This window comes from Schistosoma haematobium, chromosome 3, assembly GCF_000699445.3.
Source record: "Schistosoma haematobium chromosome 3, whole genome shotgun sequence".
Taxonomy (NCBI): domain Eukaryota; kingdom Metazoa; phylum Platyhelminthes; class Trematoda; order Strigeidida; family Schistosomatidae; genus Schistosoma; species Schistosoma haematobium.
In genome coordinates, this window is record NC_067198.1 from 30,490,855 (window position 1) to 30,510,302 (window position 19,448).

A 19,448-nucleotide genomic window follows, 5' to 3' on the forward strand; every position below is an offset into this window, starting at 1 on the left:
TTACACTGAAACACGAAACGTCAGAAAATCTGATTTTTCTACTCAATGTGATAATAAAAATATAACGTTTTATTTATCTACTAAAAGTTGTTTTAAATGGTGTTTATCTATGAAAATAATCTATCTAATAACTTTCTATGCAAATACTAAACGAAGTACAATAGTACACCAGTCTGTGCACAGAAACGCACAAATTTCATGTATTCACATAGACATTAATAGAGGTATGTTTAGCTCAACATGTTACCATTTTCGACAGTTTCCATTTATATTAAAATGATGCTCTCATTGTTTATAAGTAAAGGTGCTACTTTAAGATAATGCAAACTAGTCATTCAGTATTACATTAAAATTGTAGAATTCCCCTGGTTGAGTAACTCGTTCGTGCAACAGTTTCTTGTAATTTCTTTAATATCACTAACCTAACTAAACATCACATATCGTCGCTTCTATCAAGGTGTGTTGACAATATAAGACAGGGTTTTTTGTAGGGAAATAAACACAGCCACCACAAAAATGATAGATTATCCCAAAAACTAGCACTAAAGTCAGTCAATCATTAGTAAACCTATTGAAATATATTCATTTTACCAAATATTTGGACGAATTACAACATTAGGATCACGAATAACATTGAAATGACATTCAATACGATACTGCAGACAATAATATCAAACTGAAATCTCACACAACTTAGTGTGTTACTTTACAGAAAAATAAAAATTATTTATGTCTAGTACTTTAATTCATTTGTGATCTTTATTTAATAAACCCTTTTATATATTTATATTTTCATGTCATAGAAGGTTACGAAAGCTAAACCATGAATGATTATAAGGAATAATATCATTACATTCAAACTATATATTTGTTATTATGAAATTTTCAAATACCTTTGTAAAATTTGTTAAATATGAATATTTATCACGATTTATTCGTTTGAAACCATTTGAAAATCTATGCCTACCATATGTAAACAAATCACGTTCATCATTGAATTTTGAATAATTTTCATAAATTATATTTATTTGTTCTTTATGATATGATGGTGAAAATGTTGGTAAACGTAACATTAAATCACTAGATTCAATGATTTTATCCACATTAGAAAGTTTATAAATACATAATGCCAATGGTCCAGATGTTACTAGATTATTTGTTAATTTTAATGGTAATTCATTATTTAATTGAGGATCACGAGCTGAGAATAAACCATAAATAAGTAAATCATTTTTAATTTCTGGTATATAACTTGTTGATAATGCAACAAGATAATTGAAATCACGATTTGTAGATGAGATACTATTTAAAAAAAAATAAAAACAAAAGCAGGTTAAGCACAAATAAATACAAAAAAGTAAAACTTTTTTTATAAATCAATTAGTATGTTAATGACTTATCTGAAGGGATTTTGTGGAGATTTTTAGAAATTTCAATAGTTGAAATCATGAGTTAATTGAAGCTAGACCACCATGGAAAACCTGGAAGCACTAGACGGCCATTTCGTACTATTATGGGATTCCTTAGTATAGCACATCTACGACCATGCCCCCCTGTGAGATTCAAACCCAGGACCTATCAGTCTCGCGCGTGAGCGCTTAACCATTAGACCACTGAATCAGGTTTTCCATGGTGGTCTAGCTTTAATCGACTCATGATTTCAACTATTGAACTTATGTATCTATTAAAATGTTTATCATTTATAAATTGGGTATATTGAAAAATGGTCAAAATCACGGCGATACTATAATTTATGGATGAACTAATCAGGTCTTGGATTTTGGCACGAAATTCACTTACCCATTTGACCAAATAAAGTCTTGGAAATTTAGCTGATTTTAGTTCGTGATGAAAAACTGTAAATCTAACTCCTAACCCCAACTATCAACTGCGAATAATACTCCTTATTCTTCAAACCGCTTTATAACCCTCATTTAGCACTAATAAATAGATATGCACTCTCAAGGTCAGTACAGCGTTGTTCGAAGATCGTCCAAAAATTATAGTCTCACCGCTAAAACTATTATTCTTAAACTCGAGTTAAAAGAGATTTAAATAGCCGGTAATTTTTTTCTATAAAAAAACACAAGACACTTAAAAATTTAAACTGTGAGCATATAGATTAACTAATGTAAATGTAAGTTTAGCCTACTTAATAATATCCTTTGAATTATTTGATCAAATCAAATGTGGTTATTATTTTTAATATTACCGATTAATATAGCTGATATATTCATGTATTAAGGATTGATAGGTCGAGTACTTTATAATAAATAAACAATAGTAAATATAAATACAAACCATCACAAACTATATATCAGTGTAGGGTTGTAGAGATTATTAAGTTCTTGATTGAGATCATGAACCGATTGATGTTAGACCACCACTGAAAACCTGGAAGCATTGGACAGCCGTTTCGTCCTATCGTGGGACTACTCAGTAGTGCACATCCACGATCCCACTTACGAGATTTGAGCCAAGGGCCTTCAGACTCACGCGCGAACGCTTAACCTCTAGACCGCTGAGTTGGCCGGCATCCAATGGTGTTAATGTCTAACCTCAACCAATCTTCCATTGTACTGAGGTAGATACCTGTCTCTACCCGACACAGTTTGGTTCCACTAGTCATGGCTTCTCACTAGAACTCCAAGAATTTCCTGGCGAAGCTGGTCACTAGTGAGCACATGGTAATTATCGGTATGGGGTTGTGGAGATTATTAAGTTTCTGAGTGAGATCATGAACCAATTGATGTTAGACCGCCATTGAAAACGAAATTTCATAATCTGATTAGCCAAATTATCATTCACTGCAGTGAGATAATAATAAATAAGATTGAGAACAAGCAAATGAAAATATTAACAACATTACTAGTTAACAGTCAAACAAATTCTTGGAATCGTCTTGACGAATCGTACATTACCAAAATCAAAGACAAAAAAGAAAAGAAAGAACATAAGTGAAAATAACAAGGAATTTGTACCTCTAGTAGAAATGTTTCAAACATGAAGCAGACTCATCTAAATAGTAAAACTAAAGAATATATGTTTTATAACGGACACTACACATTCTGTCAATTTTCCCTAGAGCCACGTCACGGTGATACGAAATGTTATCCAGTAGATTTCTTTGATCCTAAGAGCTGAAGAGAAATATATTGCTACAACTAATATCATAAATATGTTGCTATGTTAACTGAAACCATCTAAGTATTTACTTATTAAACTGAATTTATTTTGTGGGAGCATATTGTTCTTTTTTAAACAAACAATAATTTTCCCATAATTATTGCAAATAATATGAATTACCCCGTTATTTAGATGCTTATTGAATTATGATCAGTTTTTTGTTATCCTGTAAGAATTGTTTCCACACAAACATTTTGACGTAAATTTTGTGTAATAATAATAAGATCAAGAACTCTGATTTTTCTTTTTTCTGACTATTCAGATGAGTGGACCTACATTGCAGTATTTATCCTCCCATTGGTACCAGAACACCGTACACACAGTCGATGAGTCCTGAATAGAATGAGCTGAACTTTCTGGATCCCATTTCTAGCCTCACCCCATCCATTCTATCTGGATTATCAGTTATCGTTCACTTACTTCATAGTTAGGGTAAACGTTATAAGAAGGATACAAAGTAATACGTTCTCTATGGGTTCCATAGGCTATATGTTTCAATTTATTGCAAAGTCTTAGTGTACATTTGGCCAAAACCAGTTAGTAATGCTAATTATCTTAAAAATCTCTTGTGCTAACAAAAATCAAATCATTTATAAGAACTTAACATTAAAATTACTATCTGTTATGGCTGTGATGCTGCAGATTAGAGGGTAGCGAATTATCGATCGGACCAAAGACGCGCAAACACGTAAGAACGGCCTAGGGCTCTGATTGATCCCGCTTCCCTGTCTAGTTCAGCCAGTTGAGTCCAGAACGCAAGTCTCAGCCTCTGAGATATGAATCATTATATTTCAAACACACTCTGTTTATATACCAACCAAACAAACCACATTGTACCATAAAACAGAAAACAACATTTGTACAATATTTAACAAGTGAAACAAATATTGACCAATAGGGAATGTCCATTTAAAGTCCAAGACTTAACATGATAATTATTGGTATATTTTTCCGGATATCCTAACACTATCAACTTACAGAAATTAATAAATAAAATTATAATTTTCAATTCAAGATCTGAACAGTTATCCACGAAGTTGCACCACAGTGAGTTTCTATCTCACAGCAGACCTGGTTGAACTCCACTGGTAACGACTTCTCACTAGAACTCCAGGAGTATCTCCTGAAGTCAGTCACTAGTGAGCAGTTGATTATTATCAAAAGTGGTTTTGTGAAGATTTTTAGACTCATGAATTCAACCAGTGAAATTTCTAAAAATCTCCACAAAACCCATTTTGATAATACTAAACAGTTATGTCATATAAGTTTAAAATAATTTCACTTGATAGTAGAAAATTCATTTATTTCCATAATTATTATTTATTACCATAATATTACTTAAATGAATAAATAAATCAATAGTCTTAAGGGAGATTAAAGTTAATTAACAAATAATAATAATAAATGAATAATAATGAAGTCAATTTGTAATAAATTATGCTTTTTTAATAAATCAGTTTACAAAAAGAAAAAAAAAGTCAGTAGATTAGGTTTATTGTTACCTTTTCATTAGTTTCCATATATAAATGCATATTAATAATGATAATAATAATAATAATAATAATAATAATAATAATATAGAAAAATGTCGACTTCTTACAGTTTTATTGAATTTATCGGTAAATGTTTTAGTAATAATATTCGGCGAGACTCTGATTTATGGACGAGCCATTCAAAGGCGTTTTACAGATTTCAAGGTTACGGCGCCAACTTCAGTGTTTAATGCTAACGCACGATCGGTTCACAGGGAATTTTGTACAAAACGTGATAATCGAGCGGTTATAACAAATAGAACGGCGAGACTATAATTTGTGGACGAATCAATCAGGTATAAGATAACAGATCTCTGATTTTGGCGCGAAAGTCTTTCATCCATTCTGGCATTATAGCTGATGTCAGTTCGTGATGAAAACTCTATATACAATTCCTAACTAAGGCAAATTTTGAAAATTATTGCGAACTGGATAATAAAAGCACCAGTAACACTGACTGCAGCCAGATGCTACAATATATACGGATGATTGGAGAGCGTACAGACTCCTACATAGGCTTGATCATGTGCATCGTGTAGTTATCCACAAGTGGAATTTTGTGTTCTTAACAATCGGAGTGTACATAAACAATATTGAAGCTATGTGGTTGAGTCTGAAAGAGTTTTTGAGACTTTATCATGGCTCCAGAGGCCGACTATTTCCTTTACTGTATCCATTACGATTTTAGAACTTCTGAACCTCTTTCTAATCTTGACAAGTTTTTGAACCACGCATAAGTAATTTATCCACTTTATTTCTTTGGTTTTGTATAACATATTTTTGCTTTATACTGACTGCTTGCTGATCGGCTAATATTTCTCAAGTTCACTGAAGATTCGTTCAAAGGTCGTCCATATATTAAAGTCTCGCCTAATATTCTCATGTACATTTATTTCTCCTAAAATAAAATTTCATTTTATAATGTACCATATTCAATTGATTTCATATTAAAATTAATCCAATGTCTTATTTTTTCAGATAGGGGGTTTTGTAGAGATGATAATAATTTAATAAGTGAAGTTAGATCACCATGGAAAACCTGGAAGACTGATAGGTCATGGGTTCGAATCTCGCGAGGTGAGGTCGTGGATGTGCACTTCTGAGGTGTCCCATACTAGGATGAAATGGCCATCTAGTGCTTTCAGGTTTACCCTAGTGGTCTAGCTTTATTTGACTCATGAATTCAAGTATTCTTTCTGTCTACGATGTGACCGCTTCTGTGTAATAAAAAAAACGAAATTTATTAGAAACTTTTATGTACTTGATAATTTTTCTATAGTTTATCAGCAATAAATGAAATTATTCTGGCTAAAAAAGTATTTTTTTCGTAATTATTAACAATGATTTATATCAAACTTTTCCAAGCTGAGGTTCCCATAGTCAAGTTTTTTTAAAGGAATTTAATTATCATAATGAGAAATGTAATAAATGCATCATCAGATCAAGTTACTTTAAAATGTGGTTTAATTGAATAACGAGACAATAAAAGTTTTAAACTCAAAGGATATGAATACATTTTATATACTGCTTTTCTAATGTTTATATCAGAAAGGAACTAATTATAGGCACCATTTCACCAATGCTCCGTTCTGTTCATTCATGATTATCAAATTTTCGGCATTTTCCATATTTTTAACTGGTATAATGCAAGAAACAAATTCAGTTGTTGCGTATGACTGGTTAAAAATAGATCTACCACTAGAACGTAAAATTATATATCATCATGTTAAGACTGGTTTAACAATCTTGGCTTATGAAGCGAATGGATACGTGAATATAGTTTTAAAGTTCTGGTAAACGTATAATACTTTCAGATAAAATCTACCTCGTACTTAACTGACTAGTAAAACTTTTTATGCACATTACAGAGCAAAGTATTTACACAAACTCCATGCTAATCAACTTTACAGATATTCATTGCTGATGAATGCTAGTGAAAAGAAAGCCGGTCTGACATATTCTCTATCTGGAAATACATAATTCTAACGCTTAACTCACTAAACTAATTTAGGATGAAAATGAGTAGTGAGTAGAAAGGTATATTAAAAAATTATGTTTGCTTACAGCTCAAACAAACTCACAAATAGAGTAACAAGTGAATAATGACCTTGAAGAGCTTGATAATCACGTTATTCATTAGAGCTTACCTAAGTCTGCATTTGACTTACTTTCAAACCTTTGGAAAAATGTCGTTAAACCTGATATTATCCTGATAACTATTGTCGATTTCATCATACTTAAACTGCCTTTTTCTCTTCATTTGTACACTAGTTGTTTGTTGATTATTAGCCAATTATATGACTCAGTATAACATTATGTACTTCAAAGCTACCTTTAAATTTCTGTTTAACTTAAACCGTTAGTAAATAACCCCTGTTTTTAAAATGATGGAAGCATGACTTTATCAATATAGCTAGGAATATATTTAAAACTCACCAACCACAAGAGAGGTCAAATATTTATAGAGTACTTATTTCCTGATAACTTATGAAGCTAGATTACATGTGTTTTTTAACAACACATAGTCTACCTGTACTTCATTTTAGAAGCTCCTTGGTGAAACAGTTCTAAAGTATTCACTTGTATAATACGCTTCACTTAGAGAACCGTATCACTTATCCTCTAAACCACATGAAATTACTCACGTTAATTTAAATTTAAATTAGCAAACAGAAAGTGAGAGAACAGTTTACAAAGCAGTATTTATCATCCTATTTTAAAGGTAGAAGCATGTTGAAAACAATAGTCGACTTACCTAGGTGATCCATCTAAGTTTTTTGTTTTTGTACGAACTTGACATACAAGCCTTGTCTTAAAAAATGATGTGAACAGTTTACTTCCATCATTTGGCATAAGAAACCCTTTATCTTCTGTACAAATGCGAGCTATACGTGTATATACAATCTATTTTAATGAAAGAGGAAACAAAAAACACATCAATATGATTCGTACAGTCTATTACCGAGTAGAAGAAACTGTTAACATCAGAATATTATCTTTCCTAATTTACAGAACTTTCAATTTCGCAACTCAAGATTTCCTTTGAGTGACTAGATAAGTAATTATTTTATTGAGTAACGTATTTGTAAGTAATAAATAGTTTACTCTCATAAGATTCTATTATACAAGTGAAATCCTACTAACTAAAGGTTAAATAAACTTAAATATGACTTGGATTCATTGTGAAAAATTTAAAACAGACTTAACTAAAAAGCTATTTTCATATCATTACAAGAATGTAACGCAAAATGTAATCCATCAGTACAAGCAATAAGAGGAAGCGAAACATAACTATAGATGTTAAATGTATTGTTTTTTTCTTAGAATTACGATAACTCGCACTATATTCCCTTGGTATGAAGAATAAAATGTATAAACAAGTAAATTTAAATCATGTTCTGTTAAACCAAACTGTCAGTTTAGGGTTTTGAAGACTGTTGAATCTGTATTGAGATAATGAACCGATCAATATCATACCATCACAGAGAACCTTGAAGCACTGGGCGGCCGTTTCTTCCTTCTATGGAACTCCTTAAAGGTGTGTTCGAGCTTCGGGCTTGAGATCGTGAATGGGCACTGATGAAGTTCCATACAGGGACGAAACGACCATCCAATGCTTTCAGGTTTTCGACGGTAGTCCAACATTGATAGGTTCATGATATCAATAAAACATCAAACTATACTGTTGTAACAGTGATAAAAATATAACGCACTTTAAAACAAAGAGTTGTGAAATGTATGGGAAGATTTGTAAACCCAGTGGATGTTAGCGGTGATATTATACCCTGTTAATACTTCAGTCTAATGTTGAACTCATTCGTTGCTTTTTCAGACAATATTACCAGTGTATCGCCTGAAATAACCTCTATTCCAAAGAACGCAGTGTTAGCAGAAATCAGTTTTGTACTAAAAAGTTTTCAAAACCTATAGAGTAGTGTAATAATAACTAATTATAACGTTAAGTATACCGACAGAAAAATAAGTAGACCAATAAAATTAGTAATCAAAACCTCTACACTGCTGTAGCAATGTAAGAACACAACTACCAATTGAATTAAACGTCAATATTTCTTAACGAAGCTAAAAAGTTCACTCATTCCTATTGCTTCACAACCGTACTTATCGCCTTGCTAAGCCGTTTCTTAACAACCACTGTTTGTATAGCTATGTACATATTTTAACCAAAGTACTCAAGTTGCTAAGTACTTCGTTTAGTTCTAATAACTTTCCAAAATTATATGTACAAAATGAAGAGGAAAAAACGAAAATTCAAACAGAATAATATGAATACATTTTCATTCATGAGCTTGTCATCAACTACATACAACTTGTAACATTCAGAAACAATTATTATTACGAAATGAGATTAAAGTCATTGGATGAATGAGTTTAGTTGGAAGTTGGTTACAACTCACATTATCATGCTGAAGCAGGAATGAATATAGAAGACTAAATAAAAATATTACAAATATATTTCCTTGACTGATAGCTTTTATGAACAAAACTCTAAAGTAGGACCTCTTTTCTGTTCTGACAATATGACTGCTTATACAGATACTCTTAAATATACATCTATAGTCAGTACCATCATGAAGAGGATGGTTGTAGGTAACTCAATTTAGATCAGTCCAAATCAACTGTATTGCTTGTTTCCACAAGACTAAGCAGTTACCACGTGAATTTTAAAACCCTAAAACCTCATGACTACTGTCGTTTATGGCATATAAATTGATAAAATAAGTAGAAATTGTTTGGTTTAACCAATCATTTGCCACACAATATTTTCCTATTTCAAATTGAAGTTACTAAAAATAGTAATATATACAACTTTAAACAAAATAATTAATATGTAACTTTCTTTTGAAAATAAAAATAAATTTTAAATTTCCTAAAAGTTTATTCAGTATTGATTAGTTTATTTTTTATCATCCTCCCTTATTCCTTATACCCGAAAAACTAACGAAAAAACAAAAAGTTTGTAAGTAAATATTTATTTTTTCATTTCGAATGTAAACTAGTTTTACTTTATCTATACTTAACCATAGATAAGTTAAATATATTTTATGTGATCACTAAACAAGATGATTTGATGTTATATTGAACTTTACTTGATCCGATTTGATTGAGGGGAATCTGAAGAAAATCCAAACCAATTGTAATCCAGTAAAATTTTATAATCTATGTCAGATTTTAACCCACATTGCATGTTTTCACATCCATTTTTAATATTATAATATATACTAGTTAATAATCGAATAGCGTTCTTAATGTATTTTCTGGTTCCCTTGACAAAACATGCAATCGGTCAACCGATAGATTAATACTTTTATATTATAATATATTTTGTTATTATTTATAATCAATTTTTAATTGAGGGATCTTCTATGCTTTACATTGAGATTATATATCCATATTCCTAATTTACATTATATATGCTTTTCGGACGAAATATATTTAGACAATAAATTCACTAATAACAATACAGTCATTTTAATTTAACCATTTACGTTTTTGATTAAGATCATGAAGTGATTGATCCTAGAGCACCATTGAAAACCTGGAATAGCTGGATGGCCGCTTCGTCCATTTCACCGTGATCAGTAGAGCTAATCCGTGTCGGGTTAGGACAGGTATCTACCTCAGTACAATGGAAGATGGTCACGTAATTCTGTGGATTGAATGATCTATCTATCTATAATCTATAACACACATGAATATTGGTACAAGAGAGCGCCAATATATATGCGCCACACAAAACAATGAGAATTCGAAGAGAAATAGAAAAAAAACTAAGGAGCGCAAAAGAAAAAGAGAACAATAACGAAGAGATTGGTGTAAGGTAGTGTGGTAGTAATGAGGGAACGGAAAGGTACAATCAGAAGAAACCTTTCATTTAAGCAAGATACAACCACTTTTTATGAAGAAAGTAAAAGAAGGTTACTGCAGGATCGCCACTGGCTTCTATTCTGAGCCATATCTGATAACGTCTCTAGTCATTGTGTAGCACCATCTCTCAGACCCCAACCAAGGAATCGTGAAGGACCGACAGAAGCCAGTCCTTTGCAGCTTTCTTTCATACCACGACACCATGTCATACACTGATCACCTCTCCGCTTTTTCCAACCAGTCCCAGAGTCGGCAAATAATGCACGACGTGGAATTCTCTGGGACGACATTCGTAGAACATGTCCAAGCCACCGAAGTCAATTTTTTAAGATAATGACAGCAATAGATTTATCGTCTCTGTGCCCAAACACACGATGCCGAACCTCTGCATTACTGACATGGTGTTGCCACTGGATGTCAGCAATCCTTCGGAGACAACGATGATCGAACACAGAGAGTCGTCTAACGTCCTCAACTCGGAGAGGCCAGGTTTCACAAGCATAGAGCAAAACTGCTCTCACCGACGCGTTGTAGATCCGACCTTTTACAGCCAGACTAACATCGCGAAGGCGCCAAAGGTGGCCCAGATTGGCATAAGCCGCTCTGGCTTTCACTATACGTGCATTGATCTCATCACTCACGCCACCACCAGCACTTATGCAGCTACCCAGATACACGAACTTCTCAACTACGTCTATCTGCTCATCATCCAGGGTGAGTACAGGATTAGAATCCTGCCAGTCTTGTAGAAGTACTTTGCACTTCGAAGGTGCAAAGCACATACCATACCTACGGACACTGATTGCCAACTGATTAAGTGCGGATTGCATGTCTTGGGCATTATCGCACAGTAAGACAATATCGTCCGCATACTCAAGGTCGAGAAGTCTTTCTCCAGGCAACAGATCCACACCACCATTACTTACATCTATCAGAGCTGTTTCTAGGATGTCGTCGATGGCAAAGTTGAAGAGGAATGGTGAGATTGGGCAACCCTGCCTAACCCCACTGCTCGAATGGGACAATGGAGAAAGGTGGTTGTATGCCCTCACTCTGCCTGAGGTGTTGGTATATAGGGCTTTTAGGATGTTAATAAACTTCTCAGGCACACCCTTCTTCAATAGACAATCCCAGAGAACAGTTCTGTCCAACGAATCGAAGGCAGCCCTGATGTCAAGAAACACTACGATTGTTGGCCTTTGATAAGTATGGCGGTGTTCTAACATTTGGCGTTGGGTGAAGATATGATCAATACATCCTCGACCAGAACGAAACCCAGCCTGCTCTTCGCGAGTCAATCTTTCTCGGGTTTTGAACAACCTACGAAGTATGACGGAAGCCAATAGCTTGGACGCAATCGGAAGTAGACTTATCCCCCGATAGTTTTTACAGGAACGACGTGAACCCTTTTTAAAGATAGGGACAACTATCGACTCATTCCATGACGTTGGTACACTTTCTAGTTCCCAAACCTTTGTAAACAACGTCGTCAATTCCTTAGTCAAAAAGTCGCCACCATCTTTAAAAAGAGACGGAGGTAAGTCATCTGGGCCAGGTGGTTTGTAACGCTTCAAGAGTTGGAGTTCCTTGCGGACTTCCGTCTCATTTGGTGGATAAGTCGTCACCTGCCATGGGGGGCAGGACAGTCTGACCGATGCTCCCGGAGCAGCAGGCCAGTTGAACTGCCCTTCGAAAAATTCTGCCCATCGTCCAAGACGTCGATGGATGTTAGTGATTGGCATCCCATCATCCTCGCAGATTGAATGAGGTCAGACATTAACACCATTGGATGCCGGCCAACTCAGTGGTCTAGAGGTTAAGTGTTCGCGCGTGAGACTGGAGGCCCTGGGTTCGAATCCCGTTTTTGGGATCGTGGGTGTGCCCTACTGAGTAGTCCCACGATAGGACGAAACGGCTGTCCAATGCTTCCAGGTTTTCAGTGGTGGTCTAACATCAATCGGTTCATGATCTCAATCAAGAAGTTAATAATCTCGACAATCTGATACTGTTAACTATTTAACTGACTTTTTAAATACTTAATTCTTTTACGTTTGCTTCCCGTTTATATTATATAAAACAGCGTTTATTGTTGGTTCTATTATATTTGGTTTATTAAATTTTATCAGGACTTATGATATATTATAGCTCTGAACAACATGACTTCAGAATTTTGAAATATAATCTGTAAATCTCCATTCTAAATCAATTCACATGTACGTGCCATAGCACATACATTGGGAGAACTGAGAAAAAGTACATTTCGCATTTCTCAGCATGTTCCAAAGAACTTGAGGCTGCGAGGGACTAGGACTCTCAACAGTGCAATAGCTCAGCATTTACTTGACACTAGGCATACCATCAACATTCCACACACTTTTAAAATTATCAGCAGACAAAGAAGTAGGACTGCTCTCCATCTTGCTGAAGCGATCTTGATAAAAAAACTTTAACCGGATTTATGTATTCAAAAAGAGACAGTAATAAACTTATTACTACCCTGGTAATCCACTTTTTTGTTTTTTTGTTTTGTGGTTATTTGTGTTGTTCTATTCATTTATTTATTTTTAAAATATTTATCTTGTGTTATATTCCTCACCTCATTACTGAATTCTTAAACCAACTTTTCATTCACACATTTCTACCCACTGATCCTCTTAAATTATGTTAACTTTTCAAATTCTATTCAATTATTACGTAACCTGTCTTATCACTGTCTAATTCCATGAATCCTTCACTACCTCTAAAATTATCACATAATTTATGAACTCCAGTCAACTATTACACCACCCATCCTGAATTGTTTCCTTGATTCTAACACCAATTAACCTCTGACCTGTTCTTGCATATATATATATATATATATATATATATATATATATATATATATATATATATATATATATATATATATATAGTTATTATTGTAAACCTTTGTTATTCCAATCATTTACATTCATTTATGTCAATTGTTTCACACAATTTCTTATCTCAATGTAAAATTGTATTACATATTTGGTTGTAAGCAGCTGACGATAAACCTCGAAATATTATGAATTCATACTATTCTGCATCAATATTTATTCTTCCTTTATTTAAATTCATAAAGGGAACTAATTGCATATAAATAAGAGCTTATTCTACAGTCAAATTAATATTACGTTTTTGAACAGTATAACAACGTAAACATTCATTATCCATTGTAAAACACGTATTTTTCAAAATACATTAAATACATAGCAAAATTTAGTAGTTTTATTAAAATAATAAATAATAAAATTAAAACACGGAGTTCAGCAAAGGGATCTCTTCTCAATGAATTTATTATCAAGCTGTACAATCGTATATATATGAAAAAAAGTACTAGTTCCGTGAGATGTGAATTCAGTTAACCAAGATGCCGTAAAAGAAAGATTATAATGCCAGATTACGTAATACGAATGGCAACAATAGATTTAGGGAATATAATAATAATAAATAATAGCTTACCTTATATTCAGATGTCCATGGGTTCTCCTTAAGTTGAGTTTCTACTGCTGGTTCTTGAAAAATAATATATCTTTTACCAGGTAATGATAAAATTTTATAAAACATAAATTCATAACCTTCAGTAAAATGAGAATTTTTCAATTTACTCGTTTGTAATAATTTATTCCAACGTATAGAATTTACATTTAAAGACCAATAATTTTTGTCATATATATTAGAATTATCATTTAAATGATTTGAAGCATGATGTGCAGTTTCATTAATATTCATAAATCTATTCGATAGTAAATTAAGTTTTTTTAATTCTAACCTAGGAAAATATCTATTAGACAAGTAGGCTAATGTTAAATAACCATCTAAAACAAACAAACAAACAAAAAAAGGGAGATTGAAATATAGTACAATGAAAAAAACAATTAAAATTATTTGAAAAATAATTCTAAACATGTAAGTGAACGGTAATTTGCGCGGTCATATAATAAACAAACACACAAACAAAGGTAACTGAATAACAATAAAACTTTTTATGTGTATTTTATTTTTAATTATCATTCTCAAAATGTATGTCAGATGAACCAAAATCAGATCAAATAATCTAAAAAATTCAAAGAAACTAACCAACATAATTTATTTCTTGTCTTCAATAGTTAATAAATGTAATATAATTCAATAATACATGCAAATAATTAACCGGAATAAACACATCTACTACGGAACTGTTGAATATTATTTCAAAACATCATTTGCCAGTATATTATATATATATATATATATATATATAGAGAGAGAGAGAGAGAGGATGTGCTAAATTGTTAATTCACCTTATTCATGTCCGTTATTTAGTCTTCGTTGCCATTACTTACTCATAAAATTATATCTTTTATTATTATAAAACAAAATACGGGTTATTGTTATCATTCGTATATGAAATTATCATTACTGTTATTATTGTTATTGCCATCACTATTATTAATGTAATAATTAATGAACTTCAGTAGAATATCTCGGAAGTTAATCAGTAGAATAATACACATCCGTAATGTGTGTCATGTTTCTTTAAATTTGTGTTTATAGATTTATCTACAAGAATTTTATGACTATTTACTGTTTTATTTATTTACGTTTCAAAACAAAACATGATAACATAAAAAGAAATGAAACAATAGAGTGTGTATATGAGTATCACCATGTTTAATATTTTACACATTTATGTTCATTATCTCAATCATTTTGTTTTAGAAAAATAAAGTTTCTGTTACGTGTTAAATCAAACAAAGAAAATTGTTATTTATTTTAAATTTAATAATTTTAGAAAGAATGAATAAATGAATAGGATTAAAATAACTAGGTATTAATGTGAGAGGATATCTAATCAACACGTCAAATACTAACGTGATGTGACCAGGATATGAATTGTATAAGTGTTTCCCAATGTTATAAAACGCTTGGTAGGCAGGCTTCACACTACCCGACGAATGACGTTTTTTAGGGGTATCTACTTAACTGGATGCGACATGAGATTTTTTGTTACAGATATAATATACAAATATATTACTGATGTTAAAAGAACTCAGCAACAAAACTGTTAACTGCTGTTATGCCTTTTTGGTTGATTTCCAGCGTTGACCGCCAACCTTGCATTTACATGACTAAACAAATAAATACCAAAGAAATACAATGTTTGAACAAATGTCCAACAACTTTATCGACAGATATATCATGATGTAGAGAACAGATTTGGCTTACCTCCTTCCTCTTATGTTTAAGTGCTACTGGTTCGTGACTAAGCTGATGGTTAAGCTTTTGGTTTACGTTTTATAACCCTTTACGTCTTTATGCATTTGCAACATACTCAACAGATTTCCCTCATTGATTTAAATGCACGTGTTGTAGCCCCAGTTTGCTAGTTATACTCTGAGCACTTTGCCTAAACTTTAAGTGTGCCCAGACCCATATTTGTTTGACGTTATAAAACCAGCACAGAGACTTCGAATATCTTGGGATCAATAAAACAAATTACTTCGATGAACTTGAAGACAACAATGTCTCTCATATCTTGAAAAATGCACAGACCACTGCAACATACTAATTAAAACTTTCGTAAAACTTTTATTAAAACAATCAAGAGTCCTCAAAAGTGCATTCTGGGAATATTACAACAATTAAAAGCAGCTTTTCAGAATAAGCTCAAAAGGATACTTTGGCGTTGGAGAAATGAACAATTAGATAATTACTCAAAACAGAGGGGGACATGTACCGTTGTACCACTTTAATCAGTTAACGACCATATAAACTAGGATTTTCAGCATCCACTATGCAGTACTTTGTGCCTTGGGACTTAAAACTTTTACTCTTTAGTTTGATTAACAAATCAGTACCTTCATATTATTGTTCTCTTTGGTCACTTAGAAATTTATAAGCTTTTCTGATACCTTACCTTTTAGGCCAACTTTGCAATGATAAAATATTTGAGTGAATGGTGAACAAGTTATTCATCGGCTGACCTTATTAACATTGCCTTATTAAACTAAAAGCAGTGCATAAAGTTCAAAGTTATACATCTGGTAAACGGTACATTAAACTACCATGCTCTTTGGAACAGAATTATCAAACACAACAAGTGATGATTTGTGAAGAATTTACTTCTCTAAAACGTGATGGTGCTTTGATATGTATAAATCAAAAGAGATAAGAGTCTTAATGGGATAAAAACTGATAAAACTGCTTTAAAATAACTACCCAAAGTAAATATGTTTGATGGATAACCTCTAACTACTGAGCTTTGATAAACTTTTACGTTTCGAAGGACTATGTGCAATTGGTAGTTCGTTAGTTAAATCAGTACTTGCTGGCAGTCGAAAGTAAAAATCAGTATCCTTACCCAAGTATACTTTTTGAGTTCTAAAGATCATATCCACGTAGTTAGTTGATTTTTGTTTCATGCTTACTTGCGTGTGCTAGCCAAATGGTACACCTGATGGGCTTGATAAAAATACCCCTTATTTAACCTGTCTTTAGAAGAATTAAAAACAGATGGATATTTCGTCTAAACCATGTTGATAATCAAATTTAATGACCAGAATGTAGTTATTTGATGAACAACTACAATCTTAAGGTTCCTTTTGATAGTATATTTTTACACGTTAAGAGTATTCTCACAAACTGTGATGATGTTTTAAACTCACGAAATTAGAATGTAGCTGAACAGGTGGGATTTGATAAGCTATAAAATTCAGTGGGATTTGTGATGGACTGCGAATCAAATTAGATGCTAACTCACCCGAATACTCATAAGTTATACCGCTATTCATATATCCAAGAGACACATGCTCTTCAAACAAAGACAACCATACTAGACCTTTCTTCATTATAATACTACAGCGTACGTTTATATCAAATTTTCCACATATTTCATATAAATCTGGTCCTAATTGAACAACTGAGTAAATGACAGAGTCGCAATAGCCGTTTTTAAAATCCACATTTGAATGATATTGAACCTCCGGCCATGTGATTTTATCATAAATGAAAAACTCATCGGATATAGAAATGATGATTATGCTGGAACTGAAAACAATAAATGGTGATCATTAAAATCCGAACATACTTTGTCCCAAGAAATATAAGCGTCTTTTCGTTTGAAACAAAACAAAACTTTCCAACGAACATTTTACTCCCATGTAAAATATTTTCTTTACGATTTGGAGATTGATTGGTGATAAAAATGTGGAAAAAGCTTATAATAAGGCCTATAATATAGTACTCATGAAGCATCCAGAACGCTTTTGACTTGAAAATGATATCATTTAGTTTGCTTTACTTGATAAGAATGTTGATTCTTTCAAGTGATGAGTATCTAGCGATAAAATATTCTAGTATTTGAACTAGTAGTACTTACCAACTTGTAAAGGTCAACAGTCTTAGAGTATTCTAACAAGTACGAAGTCACACACAAATTAATTACAACAAGGTTAAAACAAGGTTATCACCAAAACAGTTTTTCTGCTATGCTGTGTCCATTCGGTTAAATAGATATGAGTTGTAACTGCCATACAGTGATCCCTTTACGTCTGGTTTGAAGAAAGATTCGGCTGGTGATATAAGTATACGAACTTGCATCGGTTGGCTTTCACAGGATTATTTTCTTTTTTAAAGGATGATTTGATTCTACTAGACATTCCAAAGAGTCAGCGGTTTGTATTAACTGAACCCCGTAAATTTGCTAAGCGAATTATCACAAAAAGATTTATTGCAAACTCTTTCTACAACTCTCAGTGGTGCGTACTGCGGAAAAATCGGTTAAGAATTAAAAACTCCAACTTAGATAACGCTACTTGTTTCCAATCAAACGACAGTCCAACTACATCTTAAAACACCTAAAAAGAGTGACAAAGTGAAATAAAAATTGATCTGGTTATTTTTATTGAAGTTGGGGTTCGACTACATCCAAGCAAGCATGTTCATACGTGTCTTTGCCCCTCAATACCTCTTCGATTCTGAAAGGCTTCAATCTCATAGTGCTCAGACCAACAGCAATCATTGGACAAAGCACTATTAACTAAGCCTAATTAGCTGTCGTTTCATCCTTTTGATATCCGATTAACTAGATAAACGCAGTTTAAGTAGGTCTGAAAAACTCGGAGTCCGAGTAAAATGAAACTAAAACTAGCAACTCAGTCGTGGTAAGGAATGAACAAATAAGTATATATGTCACTAGCAATCACATTCAACAGACAATTTAATCGACAATGGCGAAATAACGATCTCGAAGATATTGTGACAATACTAAACACCTACACGAAAACTACGAACATTTTATCCATGTCGATAATAAGACAAAGTTCAACAAGGAACCAGCAGGACATAAAATTGTGCATTGGGCACATGTAGAGAAACATAGTGGTCGAACTATAACCATAGTCTCACAAAGCACTTTTTCATCTTTTCATCACATATATTATTTCGTAACTAGGAAATTATCTGCTCATTACTAGTGAAAAGGTCGAGGGTAGAAAAATATGGCGAATGAGAATTGGACTAGCTGCATAGTTAACTATTTGATGTTGTGCCCAAATCTATCATAATAACACAATACGACTCCATATTGCATGCCTGAAATCTGAGTTCGTGATTGTGTCTCTGGAACTATTGGGATCAGTTCTGTTCCGTTATATAATTTAAACAACAAATCATGCGGTAATTACAGATAAAGCTGCAATAAATGCGACGTTTTTCTTGGATTTTGGGGCAGAATAAGACTACTAGTCGATGAAAACTGTTTTACTGCATGCCAATATGGTTGTAAATTCCTTATGCTCACAACTTTATGGCCAAATAGGTTTTAAGTGTTGTTTTTGT

The 19,448-nt window shown here is 32.7% G+C and overlaps 1 protein-coding gene across 1 annotated transcript in view; it reads right to left on the reverse strand.

Moving 5' to 3' along the window:
* The window catches only part of MS3_00005493 (uncharacterized protein), a 58,767-nt gene extending 40,615 nt beyond the window's left edge, over positions 1-18,152 (reverse strand). Inside the window, exons 1-6 of the mRNA XM_051213568.1 lie at positions 17,989-18,152; positions 17,698-17,946; positions 17,371-17,657; positions 14,091-14,446; positions 7,474-7,622; positions 894-1,302 (exon numbers count right to left, since the gene is read on the reverse strand). Of these exons, the coding sequence (XP_051069559.1) occupies positions 894-1,302; positions 7,474-7,622; positions 14,091-14,446; positions 17,371-17,657; positions 17,698-17,864 (1,368 nt within the window). The 5' untranslated portion in view covers positions 17,865-17,946; positions 17,989-18,152. The remainder of the gene's footprint in view (positions 1-893; positions 1,303-7,473; positions 7,623-14,090; positions 14,447-17,370; positions 17,658-17,697; positions 17,947-17,988) is intronic.
* Between the last annotated feature and the right edge of the window lie 1,296 nt (positions 18,153-19,448).